The following is a 21,292-nucleotide window of genomic DNA, read 5'->3' on the forward strand; positions in this document are numbered from 1 at the left end:
CATTAATTTACGTGTATTTATTGTTGTTCATTCTCGTCGCATTGCGGTGTTTCTTATTTGCTAAATAATTATCCACTTGGGGAATTTTCTATGGATGTTGCTTTCTTAAAACTTTTTTAACAATCTTAACCTGACACTGAATAGAGGCTCACCTCTTTTGTTATGTTGTGCTAATCGTCCAAGATGGCGGCTGATTCGCAGAGTCGGAAAATGGCTGCGACCTTAGAAAGTTTCTAGATCAGCTAAAAAATGTATTACTTCGCTTTAGATCCTAAGGAAAATGGATGGTAAGACTATAGATACATTTGTCCCAATCATTTAGTCCATTATTATTTTATAGGATTCAAACGATGAGCACAACCTTTGCTCCGGCTTTGGTAGTTATGATTTTCATTATTACTAAGAAAAATAACTGAAAGTGAGGGTCTCTAGTATTGCATGTACTTGAGCATGTGAACAGGTCATTCATTGAAATTAAATGGTTTTTCTAAAATTTATGAAACCAATGAACCGTGGATTGTATTTTAATTAAGTAGAAGACATTAGGACTTTTTGTCGCCATGACGTCATTCAGCACTAATTAGCAAAAAATTGAAATTGAAACAGCTACTCTCTAACAGATATTTTTGTATTTGATAATCAAATTGTTTATGATATTTGATATTTTTTGTTATATAAATAACAAAATTTTACATAGGGCACTTCTGAATTACCTTGCTCCTAGAAGTACAGTAACTGCCTAAATGGCAGTGGGGTGCCAGCATGCAAAGTATTTTTTGTGTGCAGGGAATAATTTTCTGCCGCTTATGTTTGCACGGGAACAAATCATGTTGCAAAAAAGCGTGTGTCTGTGTGTTTGTTACTTTATTTTCATTCGATATACAAAAATAGCTAACAATTTATACATTATTTAAATATATACAAGTTAACTAATCAAAATCAAATATACAAAGCAAAGAAAAGAAAAAAAATATAGTATTTTCTAAATTTACAAGTTCTAAGTTCTGAGTTAAATTTCTAAGTTGGTAGACTGGTACAGGCACTGCATCTGCAGTTGGGACCATCCCATTTTTTTGTCAAGATCAGCAGGTTAAAAGCTGCTGGAATTTATTTTTGAATAGCATTTGTAAGACTCATGGAGAGGCTTTGCACAGGATTCGCATGAATGTCTGTGCTGCAGCTTGCATATTAATCTAAATTTGCTAAAATGTGCGAATGGGATTTGCAGAAAAAATTACTGCTTGGGGAATATGTCCCCTGCATATACCCAAACTTTGCACTCTTGGTAGGGTAGGGTTTGCATTTGGCACGGGAGGGCTTTGGGCTGTTGGGCCTCCACACGATTCAATGACCAAAAAGCACATTCATTGCACACAGTTTGTCTCCAAGCGTTTAGTAATATGAAAACGTTTAATAGCCACAGTGATTTTGAACCACTATCAAACATCATAAATAGGAGACTGCAGGCCTGGAATCATGCACATTTAGAAAATTGTAGTATTTACAATGTAAAATGTTATCAACTAGGGACTTTGTGCAGCCAATATGCAAAAGCATGAGGATGGAAAAATTTTATGTAAGAGCAATATATTGCAAGAGCACAAACAAGTTTCAGGTCTGGATGGTCTTTTGGTTGCTGTTTTTTTATTTTTTTGGAGGAGAGTGTATTGTACAACCCAATCTAACTGCTACATATATTTAAGCATTTAATAAGTATGTCATGATACAGATAGTTGACTTTATACAGTGATGCTTCTAAGTCCTAAAGGACCTTTTTTATAAGCTCAGATCCTTCATTATAATTCAACACAAAGGTTTTTTTACATTTGCATTGATTGTGGCATGAATTGAGGTGGCACAAAGAAACTGAGCAAAGACATGTAAAATGGGATGTTAACACCTTAAAACATAAAACTTGTCTGGATGGCTGGCTGTCAAAGCAATCATCAAGTTGCTTGACTTATCTAAATATTGGATCTTGGTTTAATTTATGCTCATGCTTATATTTATATGTTTTTACTATTTGCTTATATTTTCTGTTAAAATTTTAATGTTAAACTGATTGTCACTCTAAAGCATTTTGCTCAACTAGATTAGGTGGTAACTACAATGTGAAAATGGGAGTAATCTCTGCAAAATAAACTTTTAAAACTCCTCATGTCCCGAAAGGCAAGGCCTTACATCCAATGACATCCAATTAGTACCTTTTCAATGTTTGTAGTTTGGTATTAAGTATTTTAGGTATTATATTCCATTTCAGGCATAAGGGATTTATAAATGATTGTTTCATATGATTGCCTGTTACATCAAATTTTTTGAAAATTTTAAATAAAAGAAAAACTAGCTTGAATTTGCCCTTATGAACTGAATGACATTTTGCTTTCTTCCATAAAGGGATGAAGTATCATTGTGATGTGTGCTTAGCAGATTGCTCCGGTTTGCGAATAAGATGTGCAGATTGTGCTGATTTTGATCTTTGTTTGCAGGTACTTAGCATTTTTTGTCAAGTTAAAGTCTTCCCCTTAAAGTCTTCGGCTGTTTCTCTCTTGTACAAAAGGCTTTTTAGGGGAGAACAGGACAACTGCCAGGTTTTGCAGGGTGGTGGGATTTAGGTTTAGGCTCCCATATTAAATACAAGAAATGCCCTTACCCCATGAGAGTAAATGCAGGAAAAGCTTTTTTGGTTTCAGTTTAAGTTTCATTGAATTATTAATCCATCCCACATAAAATTGCAACTTCAATACAGTTAATTACACTACAATGTGTCAAATTTATAAGAACTACAAAACTACACTATTACTAAATGAGCATTTCTTCTTACATGAGAATTAAATGTTGAATAGGTTCACATAAAGATGAAGTTTGTTGGTTGTTAATGTAATGTTTGTAAATACAAATGTATCTATTGACCATCTGTGAACATTATAGTCTGTAACATACCAACTTTTTTATTTGATATTAAGTTAATTATTTCTTTTATTTATGCTTATTTGTATCCTGTGTACATTTTTGTAGTTAGAAAGCTTTAAGTGGTTTACCATTTCAAAATTAGATTGTGAACAACAAAAACAGCATGCCTGTCTTTGTATCACCACTGACAGCATTTAGTTATGCCAACTGCATTCTGTTGAGTTCGCGGCATGATTTTGGATTCTTGTATGAGTTAGAAAAATTTTGTTTTCTCTGCCGGTACCCTAAGTTAGGGTACAAAGATTCCAAATTCCAATAGGGCAAATCCCCCATTCCTGCTTTCTCACACTATGAATTTCATTTTCCTAGACATTCATTTATATATGTATGGAAAGTACAAATATAACACATATAAAAACTGAGCACAAGCTCTTGGGCCAGGTGCAGCCTTAATGCATCCAGAAATGAAAGAAAATTACAATAAAGAGAGTATTTTATTCCGATTGGCATTTAGTTGCAAAATAGAAAATTATTTCCAGTTTGCTCAGCCAAAGCAACAAAAATTCATACCCAAAGGAAGTTTGTTTCTCAGTTTCCTTATAAAAAAATTCTAGTTTTCCCAATTGAGAATAAAACCAATCCTGCTGTTGGTAACAGGTACTGAGACGACATGATAAATCTATGACAGGAAAGATGAATTTATGACTGAACATCTACTGTTTACAATATATCTTATTTATTGTAATGGTTGTTTTAATGCCAACTTTCTTTTACTACCAGTGCTTCAGTTCTGGATCAGAAATGGGTGATCACAAGAAAGATCACGGCTACCAAATATTTGTAAGGAATTAACCTTTTAGCTTTGTGACATTTTATTAAGATGTGTATATTGCAAATTGTAAATACATACATATTGCAAATACAAGTGGTTTCACCTATCAGGCTTAATTTTTACAGCAATTTTCTTTCTAGTCATATCAAATAGGAGTATTCAGAATCTCTTGCTGAAGCGATTGTAACTATGCATCTTTGAAATGTATTTTGCAACCATGATCAACTAATAATTTTATTTATACTTTTGAAAGAGTTATCTACTTAATCCAGTATGAATAATGATTGAAATTGCTAAAGTACTTATAGATTAATTTGGTGCAAGGAGGGTATTTTAAGTAGTTATTGTCTTTTCACACAGTTAATGTTTTTATGAATGAAATTTTGAAAACTATGATCATTTCTTTTAGGATAATGGAACATTTCCAGTTCTTTCAGAGGATTGGACTGCAGAAGAAGAAATTTTATTATTAGATGGCGTTGAACAACATGGATATGGAAATTGGTAATTTTTTTTATTTTCTATAGGTCAAAGAGAAAAATTTCCCCTATCCACAGTTGCAAAAATTCAGGCTTCCATTTGGGGGGAGGGGCTCAGGCACGTTAAATGCTTGTCAATTTCTTTACAAAAGCCTGAATTTTTCCGACAAGAATGCTGATTGAGGAGGCCTGAACCCCCATGTCCCCATAATTTTTGCTACTGCCCATCCATGTTCTTTTTACGTTTTGTCATTCTTTTTTCCATTTTTTTTCTACTTTGTTGCCAAAAGCATCTAACTGCAAACTTGCAGCCATTAGTATCCACAATCACCAGATGCTCAGTGGCAGATTAAAGGGGGAGGGGTGCAACTAGGGCATTCAACTACCAAGTATTCTGCATACAGCATCCACCTGTCACCAATTTCTCAATATTTTTCAGCACCCAAATGAACCAACTGCCCTTTCTTAAAATTTTCTCTGGATCCACCCGGGCATATGCTTATATTCGTTTTTAATTTTGAGTGTGACATTTTCTCTTTTTTCAAAAGGGATGATATTGCTGATCACATTAGCACAAAGACTCCTGAAGGTATATATGTTCTTGAAATATATAGCTAGGATCAGTCTTGCCATATACTGTGTAATTTATTTTTTTGATCATTAAAGAGATAAAGAATAACCAAATGTTTTATTTTTTTGCTTTTAGAAAGCAAGGAACACTACGATGATATGTTTTTAACAAAGAACATCGGAAAAGGTGACACCTAGTATTCTTTCATTCTAACTCATGATTTTTCATTAGTGTTAATGTGTAAATTTTATTTCACTTGGAATGATGTGTCCCCATTTCTGTCATCACCTTTTTGGCAGTCTCTCCAAACTACTTTATTTGATTAAGCCTTATTGACAGCTTCTGTGTTTTACTGATGTTCTGTGTTTTTTAATAACCCAGCTATTACTTATGAAGGCAGTTAAAGATATTTTTCTGTGTAATGACAATTTATTAAGATTTGTATGCTTGTTACTTTCAGTACAGTATCAGCCTAGCAAACATTATATATATTTTCCCTCTCAACTTCCAGTCACTGTTGCTAGAGGCTTGAATGACATTAGTGACCATACATTAGATAATGGTAAGTCTTAAAACTCAAAAACACTTTGTTTTTAGAAAGAATCTTTACTTTTAGAAACTTTTTATTTGAAGGCTATAAATCTCACCATAGGTAGGTGGTTTCATGTTATGCAGATTTGTTTTAATATAGTCTCCATCTACCAATATTATATACAAAAATATAATCTTTGTATCATCCTAAATATCAGTATCCTCTTCTGCCAGCCACACAATCACTTCTAGGATTGAATTGAATCTGTCATTTATACATAAATTAGATAGAAACATAAATTATAGTTAGATTAATAGATGAGTAGATGAATCTTATATCCAGCGGCATTGTTGTATCTTAATTGATAGCCAAAATTTTGAACATTTCATATTTCATCCCCTTGTCCTCCTCCGAACAATGTTGTTTTATGTGATGGTGAGAAGCTCAGTGTGGTCAAATAGATTCCTCTAAAAACTATGTTATTCCTATCTACAACAAACCTTGTTCTGGGGAAGAGAGGGTGTGATTTCACTTCAGCAACTTTGAAGGACCACTCACCAGCCATTCATTCTAGTTTCTTATTGGTTTTGATAACAAGGTATTGACAAACCCCTCACTCGTTTTCTCGAAAGCAAACTACAATGGACTCAGTTTTTTGTAGATATTTTTCTATTTACCTTGCTTTGCTTTGGTAGGCAAGCACAAATCTCTATATGATCAGCTTCTCTTACCACAAACGTATGTTCTCCATAATTTTGTTGTTTGCTAGATTTTCAAGGGAACTTCAATTACACTGTTCTTAGTTTTCTGCCCCAAATGTGTCGCAACTCTGTCACACTTAGGATGGATAATCGAAAAAGAGCTGCGTTGGACGGGCTTCTTCTATTATCACTTATTTATCTAAATGTTATTATATACTGATTACCTAAAATGCTGTTAATAATTTTGCACTTTTATATTAATATTTCAGGTGAGCTAGCCCAGTGTTTGGCAAATCCCCCAGAAGCGTTGGAATTACCTGTTGCGGAGCAACAAGAGCTTGGATACATGCCAAATAGAGATGATTTTGAAAGGGTATGAAGCCATAGCTTAGCTTAAATCTTTAGTCTATGATCTTACTTGGGATCTTCCATCGCCAAGAATAGCAGAATACTGCCTCATAAAACAACTACCCACCACAGTTTGATTTGCAGTTGATTTTCATGAAGTCTCATAGCTTAAAAGACCTTTAATTTAAGAACAGAGGCTAAATGGTTTCAGTTAGATATTTGACTGTGGAATCATTATTAACATCTTCAAATGAAAAAGAATCTTTGTAACCACATACATTATTGCAGGATTTTGAGCTGAATAAGAGTGAAAGCATGAAACAGTTCCCATGTGGTATTTGTTCGATCGTTAAGCGAGAATTTCTTTGTATCAACCTTTGTACTCTACACACAAAACCTTGCATATATCAGTCTATAAGGATTTGAGCATGCTGCAAAAGGCCAGTTAACAATAATCTCATAAATTTTAGGAATATGAGAACGATGCAGAGCAGTTAATAAGATCTCTCGCTTGCAACAGAGATGACGATGAACTCGAAACTTGTAAGTCTGACCCACCAATCCTTCTCATCCACTCCCATCTTCCGATTTTTATCTCCGCTGCGCTGCATTCACGCTATTCCATATCAACCAACCCAGCATTAACATCCATAATTGAAATTCATTTACTCATTGGTTACATTTACTCTGATGAAGCCCTGTTTGCAGGGGCGAAATATAAGTATCACATAATTTATTTTAAAACTCTATATCTGAATATCTGAAGATATTAGGTTTTTTTCGTTGCTTTGCTCTGCTCCTTTTTGTCTATCTTTCTTGCTATTTTTATATTGTTCGTTTTTTGTTAAGAATTCCGTATTGTATTTTTGTTTATATGACTGAGAATCCAACATAACTTAAAACTTTATAAATTAGATTTTCAAGGAAGACATGAGGCGTTGATAAATGAAAAAGAAATTCAGTCATTTTATTTGTGACTAATCACTTTTGTTGTTAACTGGATTCGGTAACATCTAGGTGTATTCGTTTAAAGAGAAATTGATTTTAGTGAAAAACGGATAGAGCGTGTAATTAAAAAATATAAATCTGTTTTTTATTTCTAATTATTAAATTTGATGTAAAATATCTAATGGATGAATAAGACGATTTTCATTCTATAGCGTTAAAAATTGCACATGTTGATATGTATTGGAGAATTTTAAAAGAAAGGGTTCGGAGAAAAAGGTAAGCAGACTGGTAATATTTAGTTTATCTTGTGTGTGTTAATTTCTTTCAATCAATGGCTTTTGCAGTTGATATCAACATGCACGTTTTTCGTTTATTCAGTAAGGTAGAGAGTAAGGTAGAACAGAGGGGTAAAGATAGGGCAGGGGCTGTTTATGGTGCCGGGTAAATACTACTTTTAACTGAACAATGGTGCTGATGCAAATAAAATTTCCTGTTTTACGTATAGGAAAGCATATCCTACGAATTATTATCAAGAGTGAAGTGCCAACATTTATACCCAGATTTTGTTTAAGACTGGTAAACATTTTCAACAAGATAATTGTTGCACCAAGAATCATGTTAAGAGTTCCAGAGGCTCTTTATATCAACGAAACCAAGGCTTTTTACTATTTACAGGTGGATTTTGAAATGATGATGGATAGTCTATTTATTCGGTTTTTTCGAAGCTTATACCACATGAGTATTAAATGTAAAATAGCTCTTCTCTCTCTCTCTCTAGTGTTGCAAGAAATTATGGTTTGATTACTAGTAAACACAAACTCATAGGTAAGCATTTTGAATTTGTTTATGCTTTACTTGGTCGTCTCTGTTTTACACTTGTGTAGAAGTTAGGCAGAACTGCGCACAGAGTATCACAAAAAATTGCTGCATCAAATTCGTCATTTTTTTAAAATCTGTTACTGCCTAAATTCGAAATAGAAAATCTTGAATATATCAAATTTCCTACCGTAAAACCCTAGTTTCCTGAACATTAATAACATATTTCCTTATAAATATTCAACTACCAAGCTGTAATTTACTGGACAGTTCAACAATTTGTACTGGTGCCTAAAGATGCAAGCAGACCTTTAAGTGTGAAACATAGACTGGTGACCAAAGAGTGACACAACCTAACCTCTAACCCCAATAAATAACTCCAAAAACTCTTGAAACCCTAAAATCAGATTTCAATGTTGCATTCAATCATATAATGCCGTCTCTTCTCATTTAAATATTATTGGTTTCCTACAAGAAAACAATTTATTTTAGGATATTTGTTATAATGTGACTTGTTTGGTATTTGTTAGGCCTTCAGCATTGTTTCGGGGTGAAAGCTGTCTGAAAGTGGGTAATTTTAAAAATCGAAATTACGCAAGTTCTCGTAGGATTTGAACCGTCGATATTGTGAATGTGTTTAATTGCTTTCCTTGTGGTCATGTAGTTTTTGCAGACATAGAGTTAATTTGAAGATGAAATACATTCGTTCAAACATTTTTCAGCATCTCGACGAAAATTAAGTAAAGACGACAGGTAAAATTTTTTAGTACTACATTGAGGGCAGCATGTCCCTAAAAATAGTATGCTTTGAGGGGGGGGGGGGGGACTAAAGCTTGCGTTGAACCAACCAAAGAACAAGTGAAAGTACAAGTAGCTAGGTCTTAACTCAACAAACGTCAGTGTGTTATCAGCTATTTTAACATCCATTCATACAACTGCAATCAATATAAATACACTGCCTTTAATTTCTATACATACACGTCTTGATTTTGATGTTTGAAATAGTTCTTCTTGTTTCCTTCATAATTTTGCTAGTATTTTATAACACCTACTTTGTAACACGTTGCCTTAACATTTAAGTTCCTACCTTTCTTCATCCAAAGTCGAAAATTGTTGGCGATTATCTTTGTTCAATGTTACTATACATTTAGTAATTTATGGAAGGGAGAGGTGCATTTCCCTAATTTTTCAACCAAGACTACAATTTCCATTTTCAAAAGTTTTTAAAAGTGTAAAACTGGGTGAAAGTCAACCTTCTTTGATGTCTTTCTTGAAGAAATTCCCGTTTGAATGGAAACAGAATATTTCTAAACCTCACAATATAATGATTTAGCACAGGACATTATATGTGTTAAAAGGTCTGCAATTTTCTTATCTTATTTGATATCGTGTAGCAGAACCTCAAAGTAAAATTGATTTATTGTAGACAGTAGTGTGATTTGGAGTAATTTGTGAATATTCAGTTTCGTGTCAAATTCTCAATTAGGTAGATGTATAATTATTTTGGTTAAATTGTTTTGTTATGTTGTAAAGGTAGTGGGCCTGGGAATCTTCATATCTGTACCTTATTTTCATTGGCAGGGATTTCAAAGATAAAGTTAGGGTTTTTGGCCAGCTGATATCATTTTCAGATTGGGACGAATTCATCAGCAATAGAATAAGTAAGAAAAGTTTATATTTTTGAGTATAAATCGATTAATTTGATTTGATTTGATATCCGCGAGTCTTGTGAGCAGTGAAAATGTAAAAAGCAATGAAATGGACTTAAATCAAGGAGTAACAATATATAATAACGCAGAGATACTATTATATGGTTAACAGTATGACTTTGCCGATGGAACAAATTATTTGTAAATTAAAAAGAATTTTCGAATAAAGAATGGAGTTGCCGGGTTTCGAACCCGGGGCCTCTTACTTGCGAAGCAAGCGCTCTACCACTGAGCTACAACCCCGATGACCGGTAATTGGGATTTCTTATAAATACCTTTTTGTGTGAACGAGTATCGAGACTCGGGATTGATATTTGGGGCTGGCGTTTACTTTGAGCAGAAAATTCCACGAATCGGTTATGTGGTCAGTGCGAGAAACTTTCCGCTATTCGGTTAAAGCACACTACTGAAAGGCACACTACATTTCTGTTGGATATTGATTGACATTTGTAATGGCATTCAAATTTCTTATTTTCCTTTGTTTTTTTGAAGGAGAGAAAGAAGTAAAGTCAAGAATAAAGGAGCTATCAAGATATCGCAAGAGTGGAATAAAAAAGCTAAATTGTAAGTTACAGAAAATGCATTCGAATTCATTCATCCTGACAATAAAACCAATTAAATTATTATTTAAACAGAAACACGAACCATGTAAAGTAAAACTCGGTTATACTACCCCCGTTAGAACATCAAGTTTGCTGCAAAGGCAAACATTTTTGGCACACAACTTTTAACATTGGATTGCACTTAGAGTACTTTAGGTTACATGTCATATTGCGCTTCAACATTTCAATTTCAGTTGAAGTAATGATAAAGGAATTCTGTTATTGGCTCTGATTAAATTGAGTCCCCTCCCTGCCCTGTGTATGTAAAATGCTTTTCTGATAATTTGTCTTATTGCGGAATGTTTTATCAAGTAGTCATTTTTTCTAGCTTGTCAGGAATTTGACGATCTCCGTTTTAAGAGAGAAAAAGTCAAAGAAAATAGAAGGAAAATGGTAAGTCAAGTGAGCTCATAGTGGTTGCCCCTTTAAACTGAGAACAGAAACAGGGTTCCCTTTTTGAGCACTAGCGAAAACCATAGGATTGTTGCAAATACGGGCCTTTTCATCTTAGTTATCTTGCAGGGCTTTCTTTACCTTTGAGGAAACTTGGGAAGTATAAATCAAAATGACTTTAACTCAGTTATGAGTAAATGTTTGAAGAAAGGTTTTTATCAATGTGCGTTTTGGTAGCAAAAACACACTGGCAGCCACGGTGCTCTGCGTTCTGTATTCACTTTGACAGTCAATGCCCTTTTTGAATGACACTGTAAAACTCCAATATCACTTATCAAAAAGTTCTAAGAATCTTTTATTGATTTTGGATATAAAGACAAGCCAATTTTTGCTATTTGTGTTTCTAAAATGTTTTTTATTTGCCTATGTGTAGGATAAGGACAGGGGAAGTTCCCCTTAGTCTTACATTGTTATTGGCGATTAGATAGAGGCATGCACCCAAATCACTGTTAAATGTCATTTATATCAAAGTGAATGGTAGCTGAACGTTTTATTTTTACCTAAATGCTGCAGTGTTTTTGATGAAAGAAATTTCTCATTTTTGATTAGCATGTGACGTCTCCTCCAAGAACCACAAAAGTTTCTGGAAATAAGAAAAAGTAAATATCTTTTACTTGTTGCCCAGATTTACCTTCAGTTCAGTTTATAGTTTATTGATGTCTTCTATATTTTTGCAAAAGCATTAAATTTCATATATTCAAAGGGTCTCACGTCACCTACCCTGAGCTCATTAGAAAAAAATGATCTTTTTTGACTCAGTAAGAATACACAACCTCTCGGAAGATTATAATTATTATTCCTGTAACTGTCTATTCATCTTATTATTTACCTGTAAACTGTTATTCATGTATTCTGGAAGTATTGTGATTATCCTATTGACTGTATAGCTGTAGAAGTATTGTAGATGAATATGATATAAACAATCTATTAACATTTTCCCTTTATTTCATGTTAATGTGCTCGGTTTCTCATTTTTGTCACATCTTAGCTCAACTCCAGATGAAGAGAAAGCCCCTGTAAAAGCTTCTAATGATCAAGGCAAGTCTGATTATGGCCTGTTCTCTCCGTTAGCTGCCCTGCTTAACTAGTATTTGTGTCACTCAAATGTCCTGGTGTGATTTTCTTTATTTGAATGCGTTTGACCAACATTGGCTCTCCATCCTTCACCAATCATCAATTCTCCAAGTCTCTCGTCTTGTTTGCCTTCTGTTAAATTTTTATCTCATTGCCTTATAGAAATAGGTTTTTTTCAAAAATTCATTTTCAAGCATAAACGTGACATGTTCAACGCCATATTCTCTATAGTTTTGGCCCCTTGACATAATTCGATCTGGCGATGTCTCTCCTAGCGTTTAGATGACATGATAGTAATTTTTATGTGTGTTGTCCTTTGATTTGAATCTGACCACTTCCACATCTGACTGCTCAGTTATTTTTCGAAAGTATCTTTTTTGCCTAACTTAATGGTACTGTATTAGGTTTATCAAGTGTTCTTCCTTCATAAAGAAAACATCACTTTTAAGTAATAAAACTTAAAAGCTCTCAGAAATCTTAGCTTCTTTAGTTCCTAATACTTTAATTGTTTTTTCTTTTAGGAATCAGTGTAGTTAGGAAACCAGACATGATTATTTTCTATCAAACTTTTTAATATACACTGATTTCCCTGTTAGTACACAAAGAGTTGTCTTTTGAATCTCAAATGCTGTCTTGTTTCAATAGCCACGTATATTTACTGTATGTTCTAAACCTGTAATTTTGTCTTCGATGTTAATTTTTCTCCTCTTTTACTTGTATTTTTAGCATTTCCCTTTTTTTCAGATTTTTTATCAGAAACCCTTTTCAAAGATTCAATGAAGAACGACACATGCTATCAACTTCTTTCGGACAAAGAAAAACAAGTAAGTATCGACGCAGATTTTATTGCTATCATCGCTATTGTCATATGATTGAAGAAGAAGTAAAATCAATTTTAGAAAAATCTAAGAATTACCTATTTTCTTTCTTTAGTTATGCTGCAGTTTGAAGATGAAGTGTACTCGCTACGTTACCATCAAAGGAATTTTACTGAAGGTATTTGTTACAAGGATGTATATATTATAGACAAATAGTTAATCCCAGGATGTACATATAATAGACAAATAAAATCTCTTTCATGGTGAACGCATGCAAGAAATATTTTTATTGCTGTGTTGATTTAGCTATGCTCTTCAGAAACGGCCTTAGGTTTTCCACTTTGGAGGCAGTTCGAGATATATATTGATTGTCTCTTCACTTCCGCTTCAGCCATAAATTTTTTACATGTTTACAAATTTTTCACTGTACGTTTTCTGGTATGTTTTGATTTTTTCTAAAAATCTATCTATCTTAGGATTACGTTGCACGGAAACATGGCATACAGTCAAAAACGCGATATCCACCGAACTTAACGAAACAGCAACGAAGAACAATCGTCGAGTTTCTGAATGAAGCCGGCTGGACAACTGAACAAAAACAGTGATTTGTCAACTTAATCTGGTTTTACAAACTATATTTCTAGGGTTAAGGATAGGCCTGTATTTGTATGTAACTCAAACTTGATAAACTGTATAACAATTTACATATGCCCTGTAAACGGTAATAGAATTGTCAAATATTTATTATTGCGATACCCGGTGACTTTTTTAGATCTTGCCCAGAAGCTCCATTTCGATAAGCAAAGGCTTCTTAAGCGACGGCGTCACAATAATGTATTTTTTTAGAAATTTTTTTGTTTTGGTCCCATATCCTGAAAGAGCATCAAGGAACACTTGTGTAATATCAGTTAAATGTGATACGAATTGGCTTAGGTATGATCACACGAGCACCGGCTCTTTCTCTATCGAACCTCTGTAATTTCGTCCCTGTTCATATCTTTATGGACAGAGCCAAAATAACAGTAATCCATTAGCAAAGTTCAAATCTTTCATTGGCCCTATCCCACCCGATTTTTGAAATATTTAACTGATTTTGCATATTTAGAGGTATTTCACGGTGTTTTGTTCAAAATTCAAGAATTCTAGAATAAAATTATGACATCAGTGTTGATAAGATTGGAGCAGAATCTGTCATTCCTACTAGTAATCAACAAAAGAACATTGATAATAATAAATAAGGACAGTAACTTGCGGATGAAAGTGACTTTTTCAAAATTTGTTCCCTTCGTCTTTCAATCTTCTTTACTTTGAAAGTAAATTCAGTCTGTCAACTTATTAAATAATTGATTTGATAAACTAAATTGATTATGAACATTTTTCAAAGGGTTTTCGATTGCTTTATGGAGACATGAGATCTTGTTGATGTAAAAAGAAATCAAAAGGTCAAGGCTTACGCCTGATTTTGTGTCTAAGCATTTAGGCAAGTTCTCAGCTTACCTGGGTTAAAACTTGCTGCAGTAGATAATAAATATACTTAAGGCTAAGAAAGATGCTTTCAAAGTAAAGTCTTGTGTAGTACAATTATCAATGATGATAAATGATATAGATTACTACAGTTAGCATTTTATAAAAAAAATATATAAATGTCAGGAAAAAATTGTGTCTGTGAATCTTCAATTGGATTATTGCTAACAGTTATTTTGCAAAGGTTTGCCTTTTCTAATAACGTTAGACATGTTTTTTATATTTTATACACAGTGCCATTTGAATTTCTTCTTATAAAAGAACTCATAAATAGTTAACAGTTCAAATGTTCAGGCAAAGTCCCATTCTTCGAAATTCTGAATTCAAACCAACCCGGCATTAAAAGGTGTCAAAAGTAAGTTTCAAATTTTTGAAAAATGTTTGCTTTCGTGGCTTTTTTATTTTGCTGAGGATGTTAGTTTCCTTTAAACCAAAGATCTTTTTAGGCAAGTGCTACATTTTTCAAAAGTAAATCAATGTATCAGTGTAAAACATTGCTAGAATTTTGTTCATTCAAGAGGATTATACAGTTTTACAGCACAAGTAAAAGACACGGAAAAAACACTGAATAAAAAGACCAATGGTGACGAAAGTGTCTCTGAACAGGGAATATGGAAAGGATTTCAAAGTGTCAGTGGCACAGGGAAAGAGGCACACTGTCTCAGAAAAGGGGCACTTTCAAAATAGATTTAAGCAGTAAGCAACGCAATGCTCCGAGAATAAACAACAACGAACATTTTCAAGAGGTACATCTAACCGAAGGGGAAAATTCAAAAGAAATTGAGGACATGTGTCCCTTATTCCCGAGGTCTCGGTGCCCATATATTGGACTCGAATTCTGACAAGATCCGGTATACAAAAATATACATTTTTGCAGATGTTTCTATAACAAAGAATAAAACGATGTATAAACATATATTACAGAATAAGAACTGAACATTGACTACAATTAATAACATTTGTTTCTGATCTGTTCATACATTCATTTGTGCATCATGGGAATATTAAACAGTCCATTACATGGATTTTGCAATGTCCTCAAGGTGATTGTCTGTTTGGTCGATTTCATTACTGATAAGAAAAGCATTGGCTGCACATTAATGATGTTTTGCTATACGTAGCTCATTTACATATTGATCAGATGATTATTTTTAATTCATTTGAAATTTTATTAGTTCTTAAATCGATTTTTTTTCACAAAGTCCCTTAAAGGTAATAATTTACAAAGAACTAGTCACAGTTATCTAGTTTACACTAAAATAAACTAATTAACATAGTCCACATTGAAGGTTATTTTAATTGATATAGTCCACAATACCCTGGGTTCCAGAGCGTCAAGTGTAGCAAGTGGGGCGTTGAGACGCAACCCCCTATTTCCTCGACGACCTATTTCCTCGACACTGGCGCCGCAACCCCCTATTTCCTCGACGCCCTATTTCCTCGACACTGACGCTCTGGAACCCAGGATAAGTCCACGGTCAAATTCAAATAATTAAATTGAATGTTTGCTACAATATCTTGATCTTGAGGAAAAAGCCATTGCTCTACAGAGAGGCCTGTTATTTGTATATGAGACATTTTGCCTAAGTTTTGCTGAATACAAAATCTTTAACCACTCCTTTGTGTTAACGTGTTTATATAGCCCTTTGAACCTGTACCGTTTTTTCTTCTTTTTGAACCATAATGTTGCAGTGAAAAACATTTTTAGATAAAAGCTCATTTCTGAAAGATCTGGAAGATTTCTGAAATAGAAGGAAGACTTGGATCTCAAAAGATTGTTAATATTTCCAGTTTCAGCTTATTTAGGTTTATGGTCGATTTGTGAAGCATTACATAGGGATCAAATAACAAGCATGGAAAAATTTTCGGCAATGCTCAGGTTTGATAGATTGTAGAGCCTGTTTAGAACATAGGAGAAAATCTAACGTGAAACTTTTGTCTCTTAATTAGATCCCGTCTTTATCTCTAGCAATATAACTTAAAGATATTATGTGTATCGATGAAATTTTTAATAAATACTAGAAATTGGATATTGATGGAAAATTTTGTGCCATATGCTAGGTACGCTACAATCCAGCTCTTTGTTGTTTTCCAGTTCAAATTGTTGAAAAAAAATTCCATTAATGACAGAGCTTTAACTGCCTACCCAGCAATGACTGGGTAAAACCCTTGGCCCAGCTTATCTGGTCCTTGTCTTCTCCGCTATCTTACCGAACTAAAAATAGAGTGCCCTAAATGCAGATCAATAAATAGATCTAACTTAACAAGTCCTGAATTATTCTAATTTCCGTTTAAACCGAAAGCTTCCCAGCAGCTTCAGTTCAGTGTTGATAATTTTGGGATTCCATTGTTGATATTTTGATGTGAAAGGAACATGGAACATTCTGTAGAGCGAACAACTGCAAAGTGCGATGCCTTTCATTTTGTCTTTTTACTTTTTCTCATTGACACTGGGCCTCTTCCTTTGTTTTCAGGACTATCTTTATCTTTGCGTCGCAACAGATCTTGTTTCTCTATATATGCCTTAAAGTCTGCAAGAAAATAATTTTAGATATCACAAAAAGTTGTAATGATCTACTGCTCTTTGCTGCGCTGAAAAGGGGAAAAATCAGTTTGCTGGCTTATCGGCTTAAAAAGTCAAAACAATTAAGTCTCAAAGTGGATCATTTCTATTTGTTGGAAAATTTTTCCTAATATCAAATATAGTGAAATCCCGAAACATCGAATTTTGAGGCTTAAATCAGAGTAGTATTTTGAGGACTAGCTATCAGTCTGTTATACTGGCAGCTTTTTATACGGGGTTGGGGGGGGGGGAGTGGCATTGTCGAGGGGTCTAGAGCGCAGACTAGATGATTTGTTGATTCGAAATTCTATTTATCGACAACCCTTGCCAAAATGTTGGAACATCTACAGTTCTAGATAAACTTTATAGTAGAAAAATCACTAAAAAGTCTCGTACACTTTGTTGAAAAATTCTTACAACCTGCAAAATCTCAAAAAATCTTCAACATCTTTAAAAAATAAGAGAAACAAAGATTTCGTACATTTTTTCCCTAGCGATTTGCCCTCACACAAAATCTTTGCAGTTTTTTAAGCTCCCCCCCCCAAAATACAATATTGCTTAATATCAACATTGCATGATTGTTAGTGGCAATCTAACTAGGACAGGACGCAAAAACACTTGAAAGAACTGGCTACTGATAGACCTAACATATTGAAGAGGGAAGGGGAAGAATATAGCAACAGTCTTGGTGTCTTTCAATTGAATTCTGTCATTTTCAACTTGTTAACCTAAATATTGTTGACATCATACAATCAATGTACAAGTAAAAAATCAAACTGAGAAAGGACTTTGGTGACAATGCGATTGAAATTAAAGATAACCATATAATCTTTTAAGAAGGTTCACTTCTAGAGTCCTATCTTTATTAAAATACATTTGTTACATGTTTTTATCCCTTTTTCAAAAAAGTTTTTAAAACTTACGCTTAATAGAAATGAGTCCTTCTTCGTCATCTGTGTCAATAAAGGAAATCATCTCTCGCAATTCAGCTGATGAGTGCTGCTGGCCAAAGCTCAGAAAAACTCTCTCCAGTCCTCTTATTGTAATATAGCCATTGTCTTCATCGTCAAACACACGAAAACATTGTTCAACACTGTCATCTTGAATTGGAGCTTTTATTGTTTTATGCATGAAGTTTAGGAACAACATAAAATCAATCTCTCCTTTGCCTGTAAGGTGATATAAAACATAGCCATGATAATAATGTAAACCTTAATTACAATATAATACCAAGATTCGTCAACAATTTTGCTTTCTCACTTAAGCTCTTCAGCTACAAAGGGGGTCGGTAACTGGATGCTTATTGGCTAAAGCAAGGAACCAATCAAATGCAATATTCAATCTATCTGGTTTTTTGATCAAATCGTGGACTTCAATTGACGATTACCTTGCATTTCACTCGCTGAAGTATAACGGAGGAGGAAGTTTTTCCAGTGCAAAATGTTTGCAGATTTTTACACAATCATAAAATAACGATGCATCTCCATCAGATTTTGTATACCTCAAATTGTACATTTGTGGCACAAGATTTTACCTAATTAGTATGAGTGTGTGTATTTATCATTAGACACCTTTTGCTAATTTTCTTTCATCCCTGTTTTACACGAAACAAAATATAAAATTTCTATCAAATATTATTTTTATGCCTTGTAATCCTTTAAAATTACACGCTGCTACACTACCCATTTCGAATCCGAGCAGGCAGCCTGCAGCAAAGAATCAAAAATCTGTTGATAGCATCAAGTTTCAGATTTAAAGGCTTTTTAATGATGATGCTATATGTTCTTTGGGTAATAAAAGGAGAGAAAATTTCAAGAAGAAAACAAACTTTGACCATGCCCGTCATTATTCTTCTTGGACCTGGGACAAAAAGGGACCAATGATGACGTCATTAAAACTTCGATTGTTTGATGTAACTTTTTGGGGCCCCTCTCAGCTAGGAGCGTGGGGTAGTCTGCCCCTATCCCCTTCTCTCAGTGGGCCTGAATATAACGATTTATTACTGTTTATACCAAATATTGATGACACGCATTTAGAAAAATTTCTAATTTCTTGTCTCAGTTTAATTTTTATATGGCCAGACAGATTCTCATACCGCTCTCTGTGCCGCCTTTAGAATAAAGTTTCCTTGCTGTTACGTAGCTCCCTTGCTTTACTAATCAGATAAACGTTTCCAGTTTCTTACCATCAGGGTCTATCTCTAGCATCATTTCGTGTATATCTTCGTCATCAGGATCTTCTCCTACTGATTTCATCAATGCCTTTATTTCCATCGGAGAAACTTTCCCCTTTCCACTTTTGTCGCACAACTTGAAACATTCTTTCAGCTCTGGTGAAGACGAGCAAATGTTATTCTAAAAGTTTTTCCAGCTGCATTTACATTAAAAGGCCTAAGGAATGGCGCAACCCGGTAAAAATACATATGTTTTTGACTTTTCATTGTTATTCTTTTATTCTTCCTGTCAGAGCGCAGCAAATGATAGCTTTACATCCAGTAAGTACAGAATAGGCCCATTTGATAATTACAAGGGTTTGAGAGCAAAATTTGTTTATGTTTTTCTAATACGAGCATTGAATAGTTGTTACTTAAATACAATGTATTTCGACTTTTCATCCCTTTATGGATGTAGAATTTTAAGTTGAATTGTCCAGCGAACAGAAAGTTGCAGGTGCAAAACAATCCGACTAGATGCATCTTTTAAATAAGCTGTTTGAGTTGCTTCACTGTGCTGTTTGGAAATCATATGGCACTCATCAAGTTTTTTGCAATTATCATAGGTATAAGTTTGAAATCATAATGCTTTCCTCTTTTTATCAGCATCCTTGTTTCAGGGTCAACCCATTTTTCATGTCTACGATATTTTTGTGTATATGTGATACATTTTAATGGTATTTTTAAACATTTCCTATTGTCGTTTAACCAGTGACAAGATTAATGTAAAAAATTGCTTGTTCGAAATAAAAATAAATGTAATACCTTCAAACTGTTCTCTGCTCAAGTTCATCTCATCGCACTAAAAGTAAATGGAGTGAATGTTATATAGTTGTAGCAACTAAAAAAGCTTGATTAATAAAACCAATTGAAATATTTCATGAAATACCGTGTCATTGTTCCAATGTTATTCTTTCCTTCAACAACGTTGATGAAATTTTTTGGTTGCTTCAACTTTTATTAAAATCATTCTTTTGTTAATGCCTTTCTTTTTCATTTTTCATTTCAGGTGCATTGAAATTTTCAGTTTTGTAAAGGAGATCAGGGCCGACAGGTTTTATGAATGGGAGAAAGATGCAAAACGAACAAAAACGATAAACAAGTGACTATTGAGTATGACAATCACATTTAGGCATTGCTTGATTATTTTGCTGACAACATCAATTCTACATTTGGATGTCTATTAAGCAGGGACGTCAGAATCTTGGCTTCCGTGACATTTTTCCTTGTAGGCAAATAACTATTTTCTTTGGTCGTGTAATGATATAACCGAGGCTTCCTGTTGCAACCTTGGTGCAATAAAAACCGGAAAACTCTCACGCCGGTAAAAAAACTTGCTATCGGCTAGCAAGTCGCATTTTGTCATCCTCAAATACTTTCCTCTCTCGTATCGCAACGTTAGATAGAAAGCATTTACGATTATTGTTGAGATGTCTCTGTTTTTCATAATACGCTCTAGCACCGAGAGTGGCCGAACATACGTAAATCTGTTTTGCCTCTGCTTCAATTTACTTCAATCTTCTCAGAGTCAGGGAAATGCTTGAGGTAGATAGTTAGAAACATTCAAGACAAAAATGACATTTCTCTTGCACTTACCAGCTGCTTATCGCTGTCATTGAGTTGCTCTTTGGCCTCCTCGCTTTCTTTTGGGAGAGCAGAATAGTGGCTGCCCCAGTAACTCATTTTAATGTTGCTTTCTTGTTTTTTTCAATCTCCTTTTGACATTATATCCAAAATATTTAGAAGAGTTCTGCTCGATCACGTGCTGTGCCTAATTTCCAAGATTAATTACTTTTTGAAGTATCGATGCCTTCATGTATATTTTTACTTGTTGTGGTCCGACCACTGGCATAGCTAACGGGTTACTGTATTCTCATACTTGAAGTCAATTTGTCTAATCCATTTTAGATGACCTCGTTCTATTCAAATGAGAGACTCGATGCAGGTTGATTTTAATGTTTAACTAATATACCTAGTGATAAAATTGTCTTGCCCAGCCAGAGTTATTGAATCAAATTGACTATCAAACGACAAACAGCACCGCTATTGGCAAATGTTGACCATCTAGGTCATTTTTCTATCACAGAGAAGCTCTGAGATAAGTATTTTGTTAGTATTAGATTATGAAATTGTGAATATGTAAGGGAGGCTAAGGGAGTCTGAGGGAGGCTAAGGGAGGCTAAGGGAGGCTAAGGGAGGC

The 21,292-nt window shown here is 34.1% G+C and overlaps 2 protein-coding genes and 1 non-coding gene across 3 annotated transcripts; 1 reads left to right on the forward strand and 2 right to left on the reverse strand.

Annotated features, from left to right (window-relative positions):
• Window positions 1–144: 144 nt before the first annotated feature.
• Window positions 145–13,550, forward strand: LOC135686200 (transcriptional adapter 2-beta). Its single transcript, XM_065202391.2, has 20 exons — window positions 145–287; window positions 2,395–2,486; window positions 3,691–3,750; window positions 4,152–4,246; window positions 4,770–4,810; window positions 4,928–4,978; window positions 5,304–5,354; window positions 6,295–6,398; window positions 6,844–6,916; window positions 7,534–7,597; window positions 8,100–8,146; window positions 8,860–8,890; window positions 9,719–9,798; window positions 10,339–10,410; window positions 10,777–10,841; window positions 11,451–11,500; window positions 11,890–11,939; window positions 12,720–12,799; window positions 12,909–12,971; window positions 13,270–13,550. The coding sequence occupies exons 1-20, from the start codon at window positions 281–283 to the stop codon at window positions 13,396–13,398; spliced, it is 1,305 nt and encodes a 434-aa protein (XP_065058463.2). The 5' UTR covers window positions 145–280; the 3' UTR covers window positions 13,399–13,550.
• Trnaa-cgc (transfer RNA alanine (anticodon CGC)) lies at window positions 10,018–10,089 on the reverse strand. The gene has a single exon. It is a non-coding gene; the product is annotated as a tRNA-Ala (tRNA).
• Window positions 13,551–14,915: 1,365 nt separating the features above from the next.
• On the reverse strand, window positions 14,916–21,186 carry LOC135686227 (neo-calmodulin). The gene is made up of 5 exons (XM_065202424.2): window positions 20,689–21,186; window positions 19,858–19,894; window positions 19,066–19,209; window positions 17,804–18,049; window positions 14,916–16,848 (listed from the first exon to the last, which is right to left on the reverse strand). Exons 1-5 carry the CDS (start codon window positions 20,773–20,775, stop codon window positions 16,736–16,738), a joined length of 627 nt encoding a protein of 208 aa, XP_065058496.2. The 5' UTR covers window positions 20,776–21,186; the 3' UTR covers window positions 14,916–16,735.
• Between the last annotated feature and the right edge of the window lie 106 nt (window positions 21,187–21,292).

This window comes from Rhopilema esculentum, chromosome 10 (assembly GCF_057945365.1).
Source record: "Rhopilema esculentum isolate cy_ngs chromosome 10, ASM5794536v1, whole genome shotgun sequence".
Classification (NCBI taxonomy): Eukaryota; Metazoa; Cnidaria; class Scyphozoa; order Rhizostomeae; family Rhizostomatidae; genus Rhopilema; species Rhopilema esculentum.

Bases quoted from the DNA above. Each gene is read 5' to 3' on its own strand.
- LOC135686227 (XM_065202424.2), bottom strand. From the start codon at position 20,775: ATGAGTTACTGGGGCAGCCACTATTCTGCTCTCCCAAAAGAAAGCGAG. The intron at 19,895-20,688 runs GTAAGTGCAAGA...ATTTACTTTTAG, and splicing joins ATGACAGCGATAAGCAGCTG to TGCGATGAGATGAACTTGAG. The intron at 18,050-19,065 runs GTAAGAAACTGG...ATCACCTTACAG, and splicing joins GCTAGAGATAGACCCTGATG to GCAAAGGAGAGATTGATTTT.
- LOC135686200 (XM_065202391.2), top strand. The intron at 8,891-9,718 runs GTAAAATTTTTT...TTTCATTGGCAG, and splicing joins AAATTAAGTAAAGACGACAG to GGATTTCAAAGATAAAGTTA. The intron at 12,972-13,269 runs GTATTTGTTACA...TATCTATCTTAG, and splicing joins TCAAAGGAATTTTACTGAAG to GATTACGTTGCACGGAAACA.